This window comes from Vigna angularis, chromosome 5 (genome assembly GCF_016808095.1).
Source record: "Vigna angularis cultivar LongXiaoDou No.4 chromosome 5, ASM1680809v1, whole genome shotgun sequence".
In the NCBI taxonomy this organism is placed as follows: domain Eukaryota; kingdom Viridiplantae; phylum Streptophyta; class Magnoliopsida; order Fabales; family Fabaceae; genus Vigna; species Vigna angularis.
The window spans coordinates 33,109,053-33,129,356 of record NC_068974.1 but is presented as its reverse complement, the minus strand read 5'-3'; the positions used below and the strand labels follow the sequence as shown (position 1 = coordinate 33,129,356).

At 31.7% G+C, this 20,304-nt stretch overlaps 4 protein-coding genes across 4 annotated transcripts; 2 read left to right on the top strand and 2 right to left on the bottom strand.

The window, feature by feature from the left end:
* Window positions 1-639: 639 nt before the first annotated feature.
* LOC108340371 (E3 ubiquitin-protein ligase RZFP34) lies at window positions 640-3,465 on the bottom strand. Its single transcript, XM_017577709.2, has 12 exons — window positions 3,323-3,465; window positions 3,082-3,169; window positions 2,905-2,964; window positions 2,584-2,616; window positions 2,403-2,480; window positions 2,258-2,301; window positions 2,120-2,160; window positions 1,959-2,041; window positions 1,777-1,868; window positions 1,328-1,397; window positions 1,182-1,223; window positions 640-1,066 (listed from the first exon to the last, which is right to left on the bottom strand). The coding sequence occupies exons 1-12, from the start codon at window positions 3,430-3,432 to the stop codon at window positions 911-913; spliced, it is 897 nt and encodes a 298-aa protein (XP_017433198.1). The 5' UTR covers window positions 3,433-3,465; the 3' UTR covers window positions 640-910.
* Window positions 3,466-9,988: 6,523 nt separating this feature from the next.
* On the bottom strand, window positions 9,989-11,179 carry LOC108339898 (protein EMBRYO DEFECTIVE 1674). The gene is made up of 4 exons (XM_017577122.1): window positions 11,039-11,179; window positions 10,888-10,958; window positions 10,660-10,804; window positions 9,989-10,563 (listed from the first exon to the last, which is right to left on the bottom strand). The coding sequence occupies exons 1-4, from the start codon at window positions 11,096-11,098 to the stop codon at window positions 10,129-10,131; spliced, it is 711 nt and encodes a 236-aa protein (XP_017432611.1). The 5' UTR covers window positions 11,099-11,179; the 3' UTR covers window positions 9,989-10,128.
* Window positions 11,180-13,928: 2,749 nt separating this feature from the next.
* On the top strand, window positions 13,929-15,540 carry LOC108339427 (transcription factor FER-LIKE IRON DEFICIENCY-INDUCED TRANSCRIPTION FACTOR). The gene is made up of 4 exons (XM_017576559.2): window positions 13,929-14,399; window positions 14,538-14,735; window positions 14,825-14,998; window positions 15,099-15,540. The coding sequence occupies exons 1-4, from the start codon at window positions 13,929-13,931 to the stop codon at window positions 15,216-15,218; spliced, it is 963 nt and encodes a 320-aa protein (XP_017432048.1). The 3' UTR covers window positions 15,219-15,540.
* An 863-nt stretch (window positions 15,541-16,403) lies between these two features.
* LOC108340736 (superoxide dismutase [Cu-Zn], chloroplastic) lies at window positions 16,404-19,769 on the top strand. Its single transcript, XM_017578284.2, has 8 exons — window positions 16,404-16,783; window positions 17,679-17,740; window positions 17,826-17,865; window positions 17,960-18,055; window positions 18,151-18,182; window positions 18,353-18,428; window positions 18,708-18,761; window positions 19,481-19,769. The coding sequence occupies exons 1-8, from the start codon at window positions 16,555-16,557 to the stop codon at window positions 19,504-19,506; spliced, it is 615 nt and encodes a 204-aa protein (XP_017433773.1). The 5' UTR covers window positions 16,404-16,554; the 3' UTR covers window positions 19,507-19,769.
* Window positions 19,770-20,304: the final 535 nt, after the last annotated feature.

Sequence of the window (20,304 nt, the reverse complement as noted above, 5' to 3'; positions counted from 1 at the left end):
ACTACTTAGCAAGCTACTTTGTTGTTTTTCTAACTATGTCCACCCTCAAAGTTTGTCACAGAAATGAATAAAAGCTCGGAATGGAAAATGGAATCTAATTGAAAGCAAAGGTGATTTGGTGACCAAGCATACAGTCACGGTTATTGCTTCATGCACTTCCATAATTACTAATTTGCATCTCCACAATAAGAGGAAAAGACTCAAACACTCTTCACTACTGCAACACATTATCATTGTCGTTGCCACCACTACTTCCATCATCACTGTTGCTGTACAGAAAGAAAAAGAGAGGAGAACCGGAGAGGAAGAAGAAAAGAGAAAATACGAAAGAAAACTCTTTTCGCAATATATTTTATGGGTTTTGAAAAGTATTTTTCTGAAACACATGTGGGAGGTATTATTATATGTATTCGAAAATGTATTTCATACATTCAGAAAATTTTATTTCTGAAATTGTGTTATGAAAATTTTATTCCAAAATTTTTATTTCGAAAATTTTGTACTCAACATTTCGGAAAGCTTGTTCCGAAAATATGTAATCTGAGGGTGCAGATTAAAATGTAATCTGAAAGTAAATTTTATATAGAGAAAAATGGTTATTTTAGAAATTTAAGGGGGTGCGCAAAGAAATTATGTGGATGCAGAAAGTAAAAGCTCATAGTCACTCATCAATTTGACTCTGGGAGCTTTGAATCTTTGTATCATTTTAATATAATGATGGCATGGTGGCAATGATAAGGAGACCAAAATGTTTCTTAGGCTTTAATAACACTAATACCATAAGACAACACAGCCTAAACCAAGTTTATCCTCAACTGTCTATGTTTGACCACTACAATTTGATCTCTGTCATCAATAACTGAGTAACTGCTGAACAAGAGCTGTTTCCATTCCAAGAGACCCTTAATGTTCATATCACCATTTCTGTCACTCTAGACGAGCCTGGTGTAGCAGGTGTTCCCTGTATCTGTCTTGTGTTGTATGAATTGCAACTTAAACACTTATGTGCCACAATATGGAATTGAACATGAGATTTCACTCCACAATCATTGCAAAGAATCCACACCTGATTATATTATAAGGTTGAGTTAAACTTAAAGTTCACTTCTTAACAATACAGTTAGATATATCTACCCTTAATTCCTAGCTCTAAACCTTTAGAATTGGAACTTGTTACTTACCATCTTGTTTTTTAAGGTTTCAGGCATTGGAGTTAAGGCAACCTGAGCACAAGTTTTAATTCGAGAATGTTACATAACTGAATATATTGATGCAATCATATGCTGCTTAAAAAGTATATTAAGAGAAAGAAATAGCTTCTGCATACCACTTTGTCAAGCTTCTTCCACAGACTTGACATGTCACAGATGGATTTTGAGCACACAGGACATGAGTACCTGTATCCGTTTTCAAAGAATGAGAATTAATAACACTACTAAATGATGAAGATTGTCTCAAGGTATATATCAACATGGGCTCATGGCAGAATTTTGCATGGTGAAATTCATAAAGGTGTACACTATTTAAGTTCTGCAATGGGAGATATAAGGTTGACTTAGAAGTAAAGTTGAAAGACGAGTTAGAGAGATTGTGGATTCAACTCTTCCCACTAATACTAAAGAGTTATTAGATTCGTTTGATGAGTTTGGAAGAGAGATTGTCCGAGTTTGTGAATTCAACTCTCCCCATTAACAAGTACTAATAACTAACATTTCCGATAAAAAAAATTTTAAGTCCTGCATTGGTGACATATAGATATATATGTAAATGCGTTACCTATGATGTTTTTCCATCTCTTTGACACAGTCTAAATGTATAGTGTGCGCGCAAGGCAAGACACTGATTTCTCTTACTGTATCAAATAGATACTGCATCGGGGAAAATGAAGTAATCTAAATGAGAATCCAACATTTTTTCTAAATATTTCAGCCAGTTTTAGTACTAGTGATTTGTTTTACCTCAAAGCAGACAGGGCAATTGTGATGCATTGCTCCTTCTACACAACGGTGACCCTTTTCCATTACCTTGGAGTAGCAACATCCTAAAGCATAATTTGGTAGATTTTAAGTAATCACTAATGAGAAAAATTAAACAATTGCATTTGGAGCAATGTACTCACCACATCTCTTGCAGTGGAAAAAGTTATCCTTGCCTCCAGTTCTGTAAAAGTTATTGCATAGAGCACATTATAACTCAAATTCTGTTGAGCAGTACACTATGAAATGTAGTTATCAGCAAACAGAGTGAAGAACTTTACCTGCAAATGCCACATTCTTCACAGTGGTATTGGTTCTTTGAAGTCTGCAAGATTGAAGAAACTTTTCACACAATTTGCACAATCAAGAATAGTACTAATTAAAAGAACAATCACAACTGAGATTGTATTACAGTGGAGAACTCACATCATCATCAAAGAATTTGCATATATCACAAAAATACTTGCCCATGCATACTCCACAGTTTATGCAGTATTGTTGAACCTGACAGCATGAAAAACAACCATCGGATCAGTAGCTGCAGGCATGTTTATGAGTATACACATCTTTCTTTCGATTATCATAATTCAGATTTTATAGGACTCACATCTTGCTCTGTGTCACATAAAGAGCAGATAACCTAAAAATCAACAAAATAGAATGGAGTAAGGGAGTGAACAGCATCAAATATAGATTACATTGTGAGTAAAATAAGATAAGAACAAGATAAATATTAGAACTTTAGTTTGCTCAATAATCCAAATATATAAGAGAGCTTTAATGAACTTGCAATCCTACTAAACATGAAAGTGACAATTCTCTGGCAATCGGAATATTATTTCATATGAATTACTAAGTCACAGGATAACAATCACCATAAAGAATCAAACCCAATTCAAAATCAAGAAGTGAGTAAACACATACAAACCTTCTTAATTTCATGGCGTGGAACATCATGACGATCCACAACATCAACCTCCTCAGAGTTCTGATTAAATTAAAAACAAAAACGGATAAGAAACATGTATGTATATAAGTATGTCTTTTCTGCTAAACTAACACAACTCTAGAACGATGAAAAATTGGGAAGAACATAAAACTATACCTTAGCTTCATTATGACAATGCCTACAGTCAAAAACCTCATCACAGCACGGCGCTCTGATCTTGCATCTCCTTCTGTAATGCGTGCACCTGTCTCAAACAACATGGCACAAACGAGATAAGATTTTTCTACCTTTTCCCATAAAACAAAACAAGGAAACGAAATCCCAACCGAACCAAATTCTCAAATACAGAAGATGAAGAAGATAAGAAAGTTATCATCTTTGAAATATTAAGAAGTACCCAAAATTCCGAATCCCAAGTTCCATAACAGAAAGTTGCGTGGGGTTAGACTCAGAGTACTCTGATACAAGAAGACAATTAGATGAAACAACCTCTGCGGTGGTTTCCATAGTTCTGTGTGCCAGTGTTGGCAAAATCCACTTGTTTAGTTTGTTATAATGTTGTAGCATCTCTGATCAGAATTTATTTAAGATATTTTTAATAAAAACTATATTTTATTTAGAATTTTGTAATTATAACTTTTTTAAAATTTAAAAAATAATTATTTATTCAATTTCCCTAAGCAACTCTCATCAAAATATCTTTTACGTTATTTTATCATGTCTTAATTTAAAATTTTATAAGTTTCACCATTTCACATCATTATTAAGATATTTCTACAATTTTTATTTTAATATAAATTTTTTATAATATTCAATTTTTATAAATATTTTATTCAATTATATATATATATATATATATATATATATATATATATATATATAAATAAATAAGAAATTTAGAATCTAATTTAAGACTCTAAGTCTTATATTTTGTATTATTTCATTAAAAATATCTTATAGGATGTTGTAAGAAAGCATTTAAGTTGCATTTAAAACATCATTAATTTATGATTATTGATATTGAAGTCTATAAAACCTTTTCTCTCTATGACGCTATCTACAGATGCTGACTCGGCTACACGCAAGGACGTGTTACAGTTAATAAATAAAATCGAAATGTCATAGAAACAAATCAAAAAATTATAACATCTTAAAAGATCTTTTTAACAATTTTATGCACCAATATATTCACCACGTGACACGTGTTCTTATGTTTTAAAACCTGAAAAACTATTTAATTTATCATTAAATATTGTAAATAAAAAGTTGTAAACAAATAAATTCATTCAAATGTGTTTTAATATATTCTTTATTTATTTGATGTAAGAGATATTGCAAAACAAAAATTGAATAGAGTAATTATAGAAATAATTAAGTATGATTATGCGGATGAAATGATTGCATGTCTAATTTAAATTACAATATAGTACAATTTAAATTGTTAATATTTACATCATAATTTATATTAAATGAAATCACAATTTAAGTTAGTTTAATAATGAAAAACTGTAATTAATTACGAATTCAAAATGTACTTTATTATCAATATCAAACAGAGACATTTCATATTTAGTTTATTAAATAAAAAATACATTATACTTATTTTTGTATTTACCTGGTAAATATATATCTTATTATATTAGGAAATTTGTATAATTTGATAATAAATTAATTAATAAAGTAAATACATTTTACCCAGATAAATTTATTATGATTATAATATTTAATAAATAGAAAAAGAAAATTCATTGATATGAAATCTTTATATCATCAACATCAATAAAATGATTATTTTTTAAATTTAAATACTAATTTGATGTATATTTTATATCAAATGTCGTAATTTTTTTGTTTTTATTTTATTTTCTTAATTAAAAGATTTAGCTTCACAGGACCTTATATTTAATTGGATTCTATATTTAATAATTTTGTTTAATTTTGTCTTTTAAAAAAAAATAGAGTAATTTTTTCGTTTTTAAAATTGAAACCAAATTTAATATTTATACAAATATTATATTAATATTTTCATCAAATATTTTTAAATTAAGGTTTGAGTTGATTTAAAATTGAAATAAAATTATAAAAAAAGAGTGGAACCATTAATTTAAAATTTGAAGAGATTAAAAAATTGCATAAAATATAAAAATCACATTATGTAACATCCAAAAAAATATAGCTGCAAACTATATTCAAGAGTACTTACAATTACAATAAAAAATAGAACAATTACCGGAAATAAAGTTTAACTTACAGTTATCCTAAAATAACCATAAATTAAAAACTTTACAGAAACCTACATTGATACAACCCAAAAGGGCAGACCGATCGGTCATACAAGAAGTGTATTAACCGAACGGTCCTATACTAAATACCAAAACAAAGTCAAGACCGAACGGTCTTACTCTTAGCGGAGACCATCCTCTTCTGCCAGTGCCTGCTTCAGAGAAGCTTCTGCACCTTCTGCTCACACCCACAGGGTGATTATCGCAAAGACAAGGACGACCGAACGGACAACATGACAAGACAGGAAAATAAGGGTAAGCTAGAGTAATTTAATTAACTATGTAAAAATATAACTCACATAAATCTGATATAAATCAATAAGTTCATCTTGCAACAATCAATCATACATTTCCAACCATAATCATACAATAATGCATGCAATGACTGTTCACTTTACTCTAACTGTCCGGACTGTATGAATTATGTAGCTACGACATTCTTGCACTCGTGGAAAGGTAATTTGGAAAACCATCAGAATTACCATAGCTGGAAACCCAAGCCGCCACACGAGGTTAGCCCTTCATCCCTCACTGTAGCTGGAAACCCAAGTCTACACATGAGTTTAGTCCGATAGCTGGAACCCCAAGCTATACGCAACCAGGCCTCCTGCTATTCTCACCACATGCGCCACCATTCTCTACTTGAGACTCGATGACCATTGGAATGTCAGGATGAACGAGAGCTTAGTCTGACCATATTCATACTTTACAATTCCATAACCATTTCTGAGATATTCCTCCTTGGAACACTCGTTCACATCCATCACATCATACTTCTTCATATTCATACTATTCCATTCATATCACATTTTAAATACCATACCTCATTAACAACATATTTCCTCATCCATCACATCTTTAAATAAATATCACACATAACAGTAAAACAATAATCCCACCTTTGAACAAGACCTAACGTGAAAGATCAACATAACCTATGAATAAGACCGAACGAGAGAGTACTCCCAATATGAGAACATGACCGAGCGGTCATTTAGAGAATAAGACTCAAGCAGGAGTCGAACACTTGAACTTATATCATGCATTTATGATTTAGAACGAACAATATTGGCTTAGACCGAACACTATTAACTTAGTACAAGTACGATATTGAGCACTGGTATGAGAACGAGCGCTCATAAGAGACCACACAACTCAATAATATCGATCACTAACACTATCATAAATATTAGTACAAAACTGAGCACTATATCGAACGAGCGCTGGTCCAAGACCAAGCACTACCAAGACAGTACATGACCGAGCGCTCTCACTAGCATAACAGCTAATACAAGACCGAGTGCTCTCACTAGCATAATGGCTAGTACAAGACCAAACACTATATTAAATAAGAAAAAAAATCAACACTAGACCGAGCGGTCATAACTGAGAATTCACAATAGCAGAACTCAGTTAAGACCTAGCACCAGATAGAAACCGAACGGTCAATTAAAGACCTTCAGGAAATTACCTAATTCTGCAGAATATCTACAGAATTATAATCAACACCCAACCCTTACCAATTTCACTCGGCCACTAAACCATAATCATACAGAAACTCCAAACCTCATGAACATAGCATATAACAGTCCACACCCAAAATCACCGTACATCAAACAATTCAATTTCACATACATGCAACAACATCAACAACAGTTTCATACATCAAAACTAAGTAATTAAATTAGCTAGGTTCCCTTACCTCTTGACCGTACCGAACAACGATTATTCTTTTCTAGACTTTGCTTCCTCTCCAGAAAATCCCAAGAACACCTATATTTCACCAATTGGTGAGGAAATACCAACCCAAATTACCAGAAAAATGATCAGAACTAAGAAGAAGAAGATGTCAGAAACTTGGCTTGCATGTGTCCGAAAAATAGAATTTCTAAGAAGAAGATGAACTTACCAACTCTAAGCTTGATTTTAACCGGTGAAAGACAATGATCTTGACTCCTAGATTTCTTAAACAAAGGCTGGTTGAAGAAAAGAATGAAAGGATGAAGAATTTCTAGAGAGAAAGAGTAGAAAAGGTAGAGGTTTGAGTTTTTGGAGAGATGTAGATTTATGAGAAAATGAGATGAGCTGTAGTTTGAAAAATTCTATAAAATGTTAAATCTCTTTTGGTTGAGACATCTGTCCCTCCTTTCCAGATGTCATTTTCAGGGTTTTACACATTAACTATTAAATAAAAACTTCATACAACATTATATTAATCAAATATAAAATAAAATTATCAAATTTATATATATATATATATATATATATATATATATATTATTTTTGTACAACATTATATTTTTATTTTTTAGATTTTATTTTCTGTGTCTTTTTATCATACTAATAATTACAATAATATCTCTTAACATTGTAAAATGTGTTAATTTAATTTTTATTTTTATTTAATATTTTATATGATTTTTAATCTCGTAAAATTTTAAATCACTGATATTAGTTTTACTCCTATAACTTTTGTTTTAATTTTAAAATTTGGAAAAAGACGGATTAATTTTTAAAAAATAATACTAAATTAAAAAAAATAATGAATATAAAAGTTAAATTAAATATAAAAACTGACATGTGTGAATTATTACTGTCACTTAGCATTTAGCACGACGCCGAATTGACAAAATATCCTACCATTAACAAAGATATTTTATTTTATTCTCCTTAATTCAATTTCATCTATCATAATTGATATTTAATTAATGAGATATGAGTTTCAATCGAGTCGATTAAGTTGAGTATTTTTAATTGAGTTTTCTTTAGATTTTTTTTTCTATTTATTGATTAATCAATCTTTTTACATTTTTTAATTAAACCCAGCCATAACTCCGTATCTACTCATAACCCAAGCTTCTGCAACCTAAACAAACACATAAAAAAAAACCCTTTCTAAGCTACGCCAAACCTTTAAGAGCTGTTTTTCTTTAACCTTCTTGAGTTTGTGGAATTTGAGTAGAGAGATCCACCCTCGTCTAAACCCTCCTCTGGAGTTAACATCACTATGTAATGTATCCTTTTGTTTGAAAATGACGACAAAAGTGGAGCTTCAACCATGTGTCTGCGGAGCAGCAATGCCAAAATCTACTCATGAAGGTGCATCAACAACTTTCCGGAAGCAGGCTGAACCGCAATCTCTGAGGAAAGTTTTACTTTCATTTCTGAAAGAAAATCTATTCTCCTTAATTCACAAATTAACTTTTCAAGGAATGTTAACGTATTCTTAATACTACACACTACCTAAGAGATACCAAACATGGATGCAATACAACATATGAAATGTGATTGATACTGATCATATGAAATGTTATTGACTCACAAATATCCCAAATTAAATGAAAATACCCCTTACGTCCTCCCAAATGCCCTAGCCTTCTCAGGTTTTCTGATTTTTGCCGAAGGTACCCAAATGGCTTTGCAGCAAGTTTTTATCAAATCGCTAATAAAAAACTGCAGTAATATTTTCATTAGATTAGAAACAACAGAAGATGAGTAAGCTATCGGTGCATCTTAGAACATCATCCATTTCTTTATCACCGTTTCGTACCACTCCCACGAAATAAACACAAAAGGTTAAGAGAAAACACAAACATTAAGCTACTAAAGAGCCAAAAAAAAAATCCAATGATGATTGAATAACCAAGACTACAAAGAATAGGGAGAAAGCTCAAACTCACAATTATTGCTCTTCTAAAAAGCACTGAAACCAACATGAGCTCGTCTTCCTGGAAGCATCGCCAACCAATTGCATAACAATAATCAGTTTTGGGACAGAATTTCCGGATAACATCATATGTCCAAATAGAGTTCTGGATAATCATTCTGATACAGTTCCAAATACACAACAAACACGCCGAGTTTCATTTTAGACACATTTCATTACAATTTAGATACACTCCAGCTAATCCATGACAATTTATACATCCACTATGATAAATTCAAAACAAGGGTACTTCATGAAGCTGCCCCTAGCTGGAATTGTCACAAAGTTTTAAATAGGCAGATGATTACAGGTTCAGTGCTCTCAGTATTTTCACAAATTCATAAAAACAAGACATTAGCAATCATTGAACAACACTTACATTTTATGAAGAATCCACATGAAGCTCCGGATATAACATGTCAAAATTTCGAGACCAGTTGTGCTTTCAATTGGTTTACATTATTGCAGCACAAAAACCGTTGTCAATAAGTAAAACTATCAAAATGGAACCCTGTAATTCATGTTGTGAAGAGCTTACTCAGTGGAATAAAACTATGTTGTGGTTGTTGTAATTATACAATTGCCATTTTATAATTATTTTGATTATGTTTAGCCCGAGGAAAACAAAAAAAACAAAATAAAGTTTACTGAAACTACCTACTTTTAAGGATATACAAGCACAATCGAGCATAAAATAATTTTGTTCTTTTATCTTCTTTTTTACCCATTTAGCATATATTACACAAGAACTCAAGACAACATATAAAGGTTGCATTCGGGTAAATAATTTAGTTAACCACTTAATTAATAAGAATACAATACACGAAAGTGTGTAGCTAAATTAATTTAATAAACTTGCGGTGAAGCTTATTCAAATAAACTAACAGAGCTTATAAGGTCATAAGTCATGTCCATGGAAAAGAGGGGAGAGCTTTTGGCGGAGGGAAGACAATTAACTAGAACACAAACAGTGAATGACCATTAAAGTGGTTTACTCAGTAGAGTTAGTGCATGGCTTAGAGAGTAGAGAATGTGTATGTGAAGGTTAAGAATGGGTTGAGTAAAGAGTGGGACGTTGAATGAAAATGGAATGAAATATAATGCATCGAAACCTTCACGTCAATAATACACACTTCAAATAAACTAACAGAGCATAATATAGCAAACTATGTTCACAAGTTTCACTATCCAACACTACTTCAGTATGAGAGATAATTATTTACAACTATTTAGCCTGGGAGATCTCCTAACTTGAGAAAAAACATTGGCTATTGGAGCTTTCCCGTCTTCTTTGGGCATTGATTGACTATTTTTGGAAATGCTTCTCGTTACCATCCTACTTGCATCCAACCCTATCTTTTCTCTAACAGCTTTCTTTTTCTTGGCCGAAATTTGAGTTTTAACGATGTTTTTTCCAGAAGGGCCTGTGGAATCATACATACCGATCGAAGATTTACCATCGGCTTGGGTTTCAACATTGGCTTGGCTTTCAATATTGGCTAGGCTTTCAACATTGGCTAGGCTTTCAACATTGGCTAGGCTTTCAACTGGGATTCCTTTTTCACTATTGTTACATTCGCATTCTATGTTATCAATTGAAGAATACGTGCTCCAATTGTATGGAAATCCAACCAGGAAGTGTTGACAAACCTGGCAAAAAAGAGATTGAATTTAAATTTTATACCCATCAATAGGATTATTAGGATGTTCAATTTGAATTCATTTTGATGTTAGGATGTTGAATACCTCTAAGGGGACGCCACTCTGAGATGAACGAGAGGTGTCGACGAAACCACGGAAAATAATAGTGGTGTCATCTTGAGTACGTACGACATTGGCTTCTTCTCTTTCCGCAATGACGGTGGACGTAAACACTCTTTCTCTGTCTCTCCTGCGCGTACGAATTGCAATTACTCCATTTCCAGCAATGAAAAAATTTGAATTAGAAAAGAAAAAAGAAAAAAAAAAACTCACCCGACGGAAGCAACCCCTCCAACGGCTAAACCATTGCGTTGCTTCACAAGCCACCATTGGTTCAAGAAGACCTACAGAAAGAACAATGATTTGCCATTAGCATTGTGGGGGAAGAAGGAAGACGGAGAAAGGAATTAGCCTTAATTAATACAATAGATTTAGGCGGCACAGGGATGGTTTTGAAACCGCCGCCGCCGCCGACGACCACCATTCTCCTTCTAAACTCAACCGAACTCTTCTGCCCAAAACTAACCTAAACATTCATTGCCACCGGGAATGTAACGGGTGCTGTTAGCCAGAGGACCTTGATTTTTTTTATATAAAAATAAGAACATAATATTATTATAATATATTCAACCTATGATTTAAAATACCGTTTTAGATTATATAATTTACAATAATATTTTGAATTATATAATATCATGAGCTCTAAAGATAATTTAAATTCAAAATAAAGTTATGTAATTTTGAATTATATAATTTAGGACGTCATTCTAAATTATATAGTCTAATATATGTTTTTTAATGATGTGATTTAAATTAATGTTAGATGGCTTTTAATTATATTAAAGGATAATGATACTTTTACAATATTTTTTTGACAACATTTTAACATATTATGTGATTGGTCCAAAATTATTCAACAACCAATAATAATAATTATAAACACCAAAATGGACCAATCACGAAATGACATGTAGATGATGTTAAAATGTTGTCAAAGTATCATTATCCTATATTAAAAAGGGTTAAAAATCTCTTGACCCAATCATGTATTATGTTTATATAAACAATCAAACAATAAGTATACAAAACTAATCATTATCACTAAACAATAAGAATTTAGATTAAATAATTTATAATAGAATTTGGAATTATATCAAACTATGAGATTTAAAGATAATCTAATGTAATATTTAAATTCAAAATAAAGTTATACAATTCTAAATTATCCAAGGTTATACTTTTAAATTATATAAGCATATAAAACTATTTACAATGTCTAAACAATAATTAAACAATCAACGTTAACAATAAAGTAGACTCTTCTTCAAAGGCTCTTAGATATATAGAAGCATTAAAAATAGTACATATAAATAATTATTCTTTATGTTTGTGTCCCTTTATTGTTATATTAATTGTGATTCTCCCTTAGCATTGACTTAACCTTTGAAAATACAACACTTCTCCTAAAGTGAGCGTAATATTAATCAAAAAATATTGTGGCTTTTGCAAGTATCCTTAAACAAATAAAAATAATAATATGATTTTGCTTAAGCATCTCATTCTTATATCATTAATGAATACTGTAAATGTTGATTATTTTCTTTTTTATTTTATTTTTAATCTATTAGATATATTAAATATTATGATTCAACCAAATTCATTAAGTCTCTCTGTTCTGAATAACTTAAATTTATATCTATTAGAATAGTATTCATATATTATAATCAATATAGGTACTATAATTATTATTTATAATGAGGTATAATTATGTTATTATTAATTACAGTGTTATTATATATTTTCTATTTATAATTCTGTTTTTTTTTTATAAATTGTAAATTAGTATTACATAACCAAGTCTATTTATCATTTATAATTTCTGTTTTCATATTCATTTATCATTCTTTTTTCATTTCTTTATATAATCGTTTTTTACTTTTATTTTATTATAGAGCAAGAAATAAGGATTATTGAGAGAAAGAGATAAACAAAAAAGTAAAACTTTTTTACTATAAGGGAAGGGGGTAGGAGTATCTTCCTAAGAGACACTAAATTCACACTAATTTAAATCCCCTAAATTTCCAATAAATAAACTTGCACGTTAAAATAAGAACTTTCAATTTTTTTTACCGAAACTATAAAACCTCTATTATTTCCTTTTCTTTCTATTTATTTATGTATTGTCATAAGTTAATATCGTTTATATTTTTTATTCAAGGAATCAACACAAATAAAATATTATCTCTTATTAAAATTTAATAAAATAAATAACAGGAAAAATAGACAAAAAGATTGAAAAAAATGTCTTGTGTGAATCATGATGATTATTACACGAGAGTTATTTGTTAATAACATTATTGGTTACCTAAACCTGATTAGGGTAATAATAATTTTTAAGATATGTTGTCTCCTATACATATTAGTGTTATCCATATCATTGCATGACTATTTTGATAGAACACATAAAAATAGTGACGTTAAGTAAAATCGTGATACATATTACAAGGAAAAATAGTTACATCTTAATTATCAATTATATTTTATTTTTGTAAATATTGATCTAACAATTAATATATATATATATATATATATATATATATATATATATATGTATGTATGTAAAAATTAAAAATTATTTTTTCATAAAGTTGGATCCAACGCTTGCATGTAGGACAGCATCCTTTTGTATTGTTATCCCTTCCTTTCCTCCACAACAATTTTCTATTGATAAAATCACAACAGTAGTATATATGAACAATTGTTCATAATTAATAAACTTTTCAATATTTGATTCTTGAACTAATCTTCTAAAGACACATGTTACCAATTTTATTATATTTAATTTTACACAATTTAATAAAGTACGTGAGGAATAGCGTCATCTTGTTCCCATCAGATTCTGTTCACACACACATAATATTAAGCAGGAGTGCTCATGATCAGAAAGTGACCATATAACATAACTTTAATTAATTACACCATTCAGCTCATGTATTCATTCACGACAGCATCACTCGCTAAATTAAGAGTAATATAATACATCATCGTTATATATGCTAACCAGCATGATATGAAAATGCAATCTGTGACTACGTAATTAACTATGCATTTAACATTTTCTGAACTTAGTTTTATGTAGCACTTGTGCAGTACTAGCATTATCTCTCTATATATTAATGATAATTGCATTAAATTATTACTACCATTTATAACTAAAAGCAGTATGTTGAAATGGACAGCATGCTGTTGCAACGTTAATTTAATGGTGTGAAATATCTATATATTGCAGTTATATCTCTCACCATGTCTAAAGCATGGACAAAAGCTATCTTCATCAAGAGACTCTACTGCACATTGATGACTTTGAGCTACACGACTTTGATGAAGATCCTAACTTAGATCATTTGATCAATTTCATTCATTTGGAGAAGAAAGATGCTACTTGTGACTTCAATTCTGAGCTTATCAACGAAGCATTCATTGATAACTCGTTCTTGCCACACCCTGCAATCCCATATGATCAGTGCAATAGTAATGCTATGAATGTCTATGATTCAAATTCTGCACCTAACTCCTCTTGTTTTGATGGGGAAGCCAAAGGAGGAGGAGGTGAGGAAGATGATATGGAGCACTCATATGCAACAACAAGCACAACAACAACAACACCTACTAAGTCAAAACCAAAAACTGACAGATCCAAAACTCTGATTTCTGAGAGGAGGAGAAGAGACAGAATGAAGGAAAAGCTTTATGCATTGAGATCTTTGGTTCCCTTCATAACTAAGGTAGGTGTCTCTACTACTACATTAAAACTTCACACTTGAGAGAAAATTTCACCTAAGAAACCTGATTGTGACATGTTCAACATTTTTGAAACTCAAGTTTACTGATGTACAAACATGTATGATTGATTGTGTGGGAAGATGGATAAGGCCTCTATAATTGGAGATGCTGTCTCATATATGCACGAGCTTCAAGCACAAGCCAACATGCTTAAGGCTGAGGTTGAAGCACTTGAAACTTCCTTACTGCTGTCTAAAAACTATCAAGGATCAGTTGAAAATCCCATGAAGGATGAATTTACCAATAACATCCTTTCAATACGCAAGAAGATAATCCAGGTTTCTGGAAAAAATCTTTCTAACTCCGTAGATAGTTTTTACTTGATCCCTGCCCTTTATTGTAATATCTTCAATGTTTCTCTGTGTAGATGGACATGTTTCAAGTGGATGCAAAAGGGTTTTATGTGAAAATAGTTTGCAACAAAGGAGAAGGGGTGGCTGCCTCATTGTACAAAGCTCTAGAGTCTCTGACAGGCTTTCATGTTCAGAATTCAAACTTATCCACAGTTGGTAACAGTTTTCAACTTACATTTTCATTGAATGTAAGTTGGAAGAGAAAAGAATTTCAATTTTACTTCCAAATTTAGGATATAGTTGTAACTTTTGTTTACTGATTTTATCATATTGATGTGTTGAAAACAGGTGAAAATCTCTGAGCCAGAAATTAACCTGCACAACATGAGGATTTGGGTGTGTGAAGCTTTTGTGAAGCAAGGCTTTGAATTCATACCATTTTTAATGCTTGACTCTTTCAATCTATAAACTTTAAGCTGTAATCAACTAAGGTTGCAGAGACATAGAGCTATTATGACTAGTCATGAAAATCTATAATCTATAATCAATGTGATAATATATCTAAGTGCTGGTTAGTGGTTAACTTTTTTTGATACATGGGTAGTGGCTAACTATGAGCATTGATATGTAACTAATAATTAATTATTTTGAGATAATAGCCCTATCAATTTTTAAGAACCAATATCAGTAGTATGTGTGTGTACGCTTCTGTTTATCAGTTCTTAAAACTGTAATATTAATAATGCTGCACCAGCACGTTGCAAACTTGAATTAAAATTGTTATCCCAAATGTATAAAAAAATTGCTATCGCACTTGATGTGACAATCTCTGTCACTACTGCCACATTCATCTAAAATTTCAAAGTTATATCTAACTAACTTTCTATTAATTTATTTTTAACAAATAGTGTTTTAGTTTAAGGGTTCCATGGTAAGTCTATTTTGTCTATTTCTTCAAGTTTGAGTTAAATTTTTCATTTATAATTATTGTTTGGTCGAACCGGAATTTTTTTTTGTAGAAGACATTCCAAGTAAGTGAATATTCGATAGTGTTAATAATAAATATATTATGAAACTAATTACTTGAATATTACAAATCTATATTTATAAATTTTGAGGTAAACTTTTAATTAATAATTATTTAATTACGGTCCAAATCATAATAATATAACTTAAGATTGTTATAACTATTTTTAATTTTAATTTTGCTTTTAATACGATGGATCGATTTTTTAACCGATTAATATAAAATGGTAGACTAATAGACTGTCCGATTCTTGAGTTAATCAGACTGTTACACTATACTAATAATTATTATTTTTAAATAATAGGAAATGCTTATGCTGACTTACACAATTATCTCATCTGTCCTTTGTTTCGATAGAAATGAGATGGAAGAGAAAATAATGAAGATAAACAGCATAAAAGTATTACACTTTTCTCGGATTGTTTGAGAAGAGAAAAGAAAGTTATTTTCGTAAAATTTATCAAAAGAACATTTTTTTTTTCTTAGAGTAAGTTTTTTAAGGAAAATAATTGAGGTTAGATAATTATTGTAAAAGAATATATAGGAATTATATTTATTACATACTACATAGTTATTACTTTTTCTATCGGATAGGAAATAGTACTAAATTTCAGAAGCAGCCAAAAAAAAAATGAAAAAACAAAAGAAGTGCCAGAGCGAGTGTGCGCGATGCACTATAAGATGAAGAGGATTATAATTTGCTTTTAACCACAGATTCACTCACATTCCGTGTAGCATTATCACAAACATCTAAACCTCTTTTCACTCTCCGTCACAATGCATCTAGCAATGGCAGCCAACGCTGTCGTCGCTCCGTCGCCGTTCCAACCCAGCTCGCTTCTCCGGTCATCTTTCTCCGGCGTCTCCGTTAAGCTCACTCCCCAATCCCTAACCTTTTCGCGCTCGAGGACCCTCACCGTCTTCGCCGCCACCAAGAAGGCCGTCGCCGTCCTCAAGGGAACCTCCGCCGTCGAAGGCGTAGCCACCCTAACACAAGAAGACGATGGTTTGTCCTCTCCTCTTTGTAACAATTAGTTTGATTGAAATCGAAATGAATACAATGGTGACAAGCGATGAGTTATTCAAGGAATTGTGCATTTTATTCTCATTCTATCATGTCTCACTGAGTCTGGTAGAAGTAGAAAGCTTATCACGGTGACATTTAATTATTGATGTGACTTTTTTTAAGAGTATTTCATTGAATTATTAGTAGTTCAATTTTTTTACGGACTCATTTATATGAAAAAAGTATTCAGGATCTATCAACTAACCCCTCAATTTTTTAGATATCAAATTGAGTATTGACCTGTTTTATGTCTGAGCAAGCATTGAAGTGTGAAGAAAGAAATTGATACATTTTGGTTTTCTGAAACTGGTGTAACCAAAAGAGCATAATATAACTATACAAGAGAAGGACTCTTCTTCGCTTGAGGAATTGTAGTTTTATAAATTCTTTATAGTTTGAATAAATTTATCTGAATTGAAAGAAACAAGGAAATAAAATGAATTGAATTTCTTTAATAAGCTAAAATCAGCTTATCTCAGCTTTTGAAGAAGTTAAGTAGAAGAGTTTCCGTAAGAGTTAAGTACACAAGTTTATTTTAGCCTAGTGGAGAAGCGCATTCATTTTCACTTCTAGTTTCTTCTCTAATAAGTAATTATGGGATAACTTTTCCGGACAAGGCAAAAAATAAAGAGAAAAGATGAGAAGTGAGAAAGTAAAACATTCTCCCCCATTTTGCAGCGGATAGTGTTGGGAAGAGAAAGATATGAAGAAAAATAGGATGAAAATGAGACAGAAGTGAAGTGAGTGGATGTTTCAAATTAGCCTTTCGTCATGTGTGAATGTCAGTTGCTACTTTTCACGTGTCTCTAACTACCTATCTGTGTGTAATGAGTAGGCCCAACAACGGTTACTGTTCGCATTACTGGCCTTACTCCGGGGCTTCATGGTTTTCACCTTGTGAGTGTTTGCTTACCTTGTTACTTCATGGCCATTCCTTCAAAATTGTTTTCTTCGTAAACTCTTTTATCAATTTTTCTTGCAGCATGAGTATGGTGATACCACAAATGGGTGTATTTCGACAGGTTAGGCAGCTAGAACTTTGTTTCCATTTTTTGCTTCACTGCTTTCTTTTCTTGCCGTGGTCCAGTTCAATTAAACTTCTTGAATGTCTTTTAGGAGCACATTTTAATCCTAAAAAATTGACACATGGTGCTCCTGAGGATGAAATCCGTCATGCGGGTGACCTGGGAAACATAGTTGCTAATGCAGATGGTATATCTTCTTTCTTTTCTCGTTTGTCTTCCTCTATATTGAACTGCTTTCTGGACCTGGTTATGTATATTGTTGTCCTTTGTTTTGAAATATAGGGGTTGCAGAGGCTTCAATCGTGGATAATCAGGTTCTCTTTTTAATTTGTATTTTAACACGATACTTGTTCTTTTGATACATATCTCTGAAATCATGGTTTTTATGCTCGTCAGTCATAATTTTAAACCATTTTGAACGATATAATTCCACATTGAATTGAAAGTGGCTAATTGTGTTGTATGTTTGGCATCAAACATGCAGATACCACTCGCTGGCCCCAATTCAGTAGTTGGAAGAGCCTTGGTGGTTCATGAGCTTGAGGATGATCTTGGAAAGGGTTAGTTATTTCATTTTAATATTTATTTATATTTGCATTTGGATCCCTGTGCTGTGGACAAAAATTACTTTCACTAACTTCAGCAATTACATTACCGAAATAAACAGTACCGAGTATGTATGTATAATGGGAGGAAGGACCTGGGAATGACATTGGTTTTTCATCTTGCATTTTGTATCGCACATTGCGATTGGAATCTTGTGTAGTATGGGCACGGTGTATGAATCATAGCTGGATTATTTTTGCTTGTCTTATCTGCGTTTGCTTTTACATTTGCAGGGGGTCATGAACTTAGTTTGACAACTGGAAATGCTGGTGGAAGATTAGCATGTGGTATGAAAAAAATTATGAACTAGAACTGATCTATCCTTTTCATGTTCTTCTATTCTTCCAATCCAACATAATTATATTTATGTTGTTTGGTTTACTCTTTGCTTCAATGCTCTAAGATGAACTATTTTCTATAACACTGATTTGCTTACAAACTGGTTTTTTGATAAGTAATGCATGATTTACAGACTATCTGTAATATAATTTTCAAAAGTTGTGCACTTGAGTCTGTTGAATAAGCTGACTCCTGATCTATAGTGTAGATTAATACTGCTATCCACTACCAAATTGAACAGAGAAGTAGAAAACTTATCACGGTGACATTTTATTATTGATGTGACTTTTTTTTAAGAGTATTTCATTGAATTATTAGTAGTTAAATTTTTCACTCAAATTAAATTTAAACCTCCCCCCACCTTTGTCACCCTGCCCCCCGCTCATGATGATTATTTTAAATTGAAATTATGTATTTGTAGAACAATTAACCTCAAATATGAAATGAATCTATTTTTACATATAAACTCAAAATATAATAAATAGTTTTTGAATTAGTGAAGCTAATATATTTGCCATTACTGGTAACTTTGAGAAGTTTATTCAACAATCCAATTTTCAAAAGTTATAGCTTATTTATATGTCTGCTGTCTTCATAATGTTTATACTCCAATTTTTGAATTTATGCTTATCCTGTGTGATAATGTGTTGTGGTTGCTTGTTTGCAGGTGTGGTTGGTTTGACTCCAGCATAATTAGTAGAGCGAATGTTTAGTCGTGTTATTTTTCCGATGATGTTTTTTTTTTCTTTCTTTGGGTTACCCCCATCCCGTGAAGCACGATGACTCGCTGTTTGCTTTCTTCAGTCGCCATGTAAACTATAAAGCATTATGTCCATCAAAAGACAAGTGCGCAAATGAATCTTGAAAACATATCAGTCCTTCACCGGTGTGCACACCCTAATAAAATTCATCATGCGGTCAGGTGTTTATTCCCCCCAATGAAATTGATTTCTGTAGTCCTTGTTGCCTGCTTCACAAATAATTTATGTTGATATTCTATGTCAATGGTGCAAGTGCATCAACTGGTTACTTGTGTGCAATGTTCTTTTACTTTTGGTCCTGGGGACGGGATCAAATGAAGCTCTTTTACCCATGTCCCTTTTAGCTCTTTAGTGAAGCTATGCTGCAAGGGATTCTATATGTTCATCATATTCAGTTGAGACGTGTATTGTGCTTTCAAGGCTACGAAGATGAGATTTCTCTTGTTTTTTTTTCCCAACCAAGATAAAGTAATTCATCAGTGAAGTGTGTTTTAGTTGATATATGTCGCTCGCCTCGTACCAATATATTTTTTCTTTGGTGGATTCGTCAATCCAGAAGTCACTGATTTGGACTGTAGTTTTACTTGTGGGATTGATCAACCTGAAAGTTGAAAGGTACAAGAAGTGAGTATTCAGGTGCAGGAAGAAACTGCCCTGCGTTGTTGCTTTATAGGCTAGTTTTCCAATGCTGGATGATTCATGGTAAGAAACTTATTGTCAAGCCCATAAT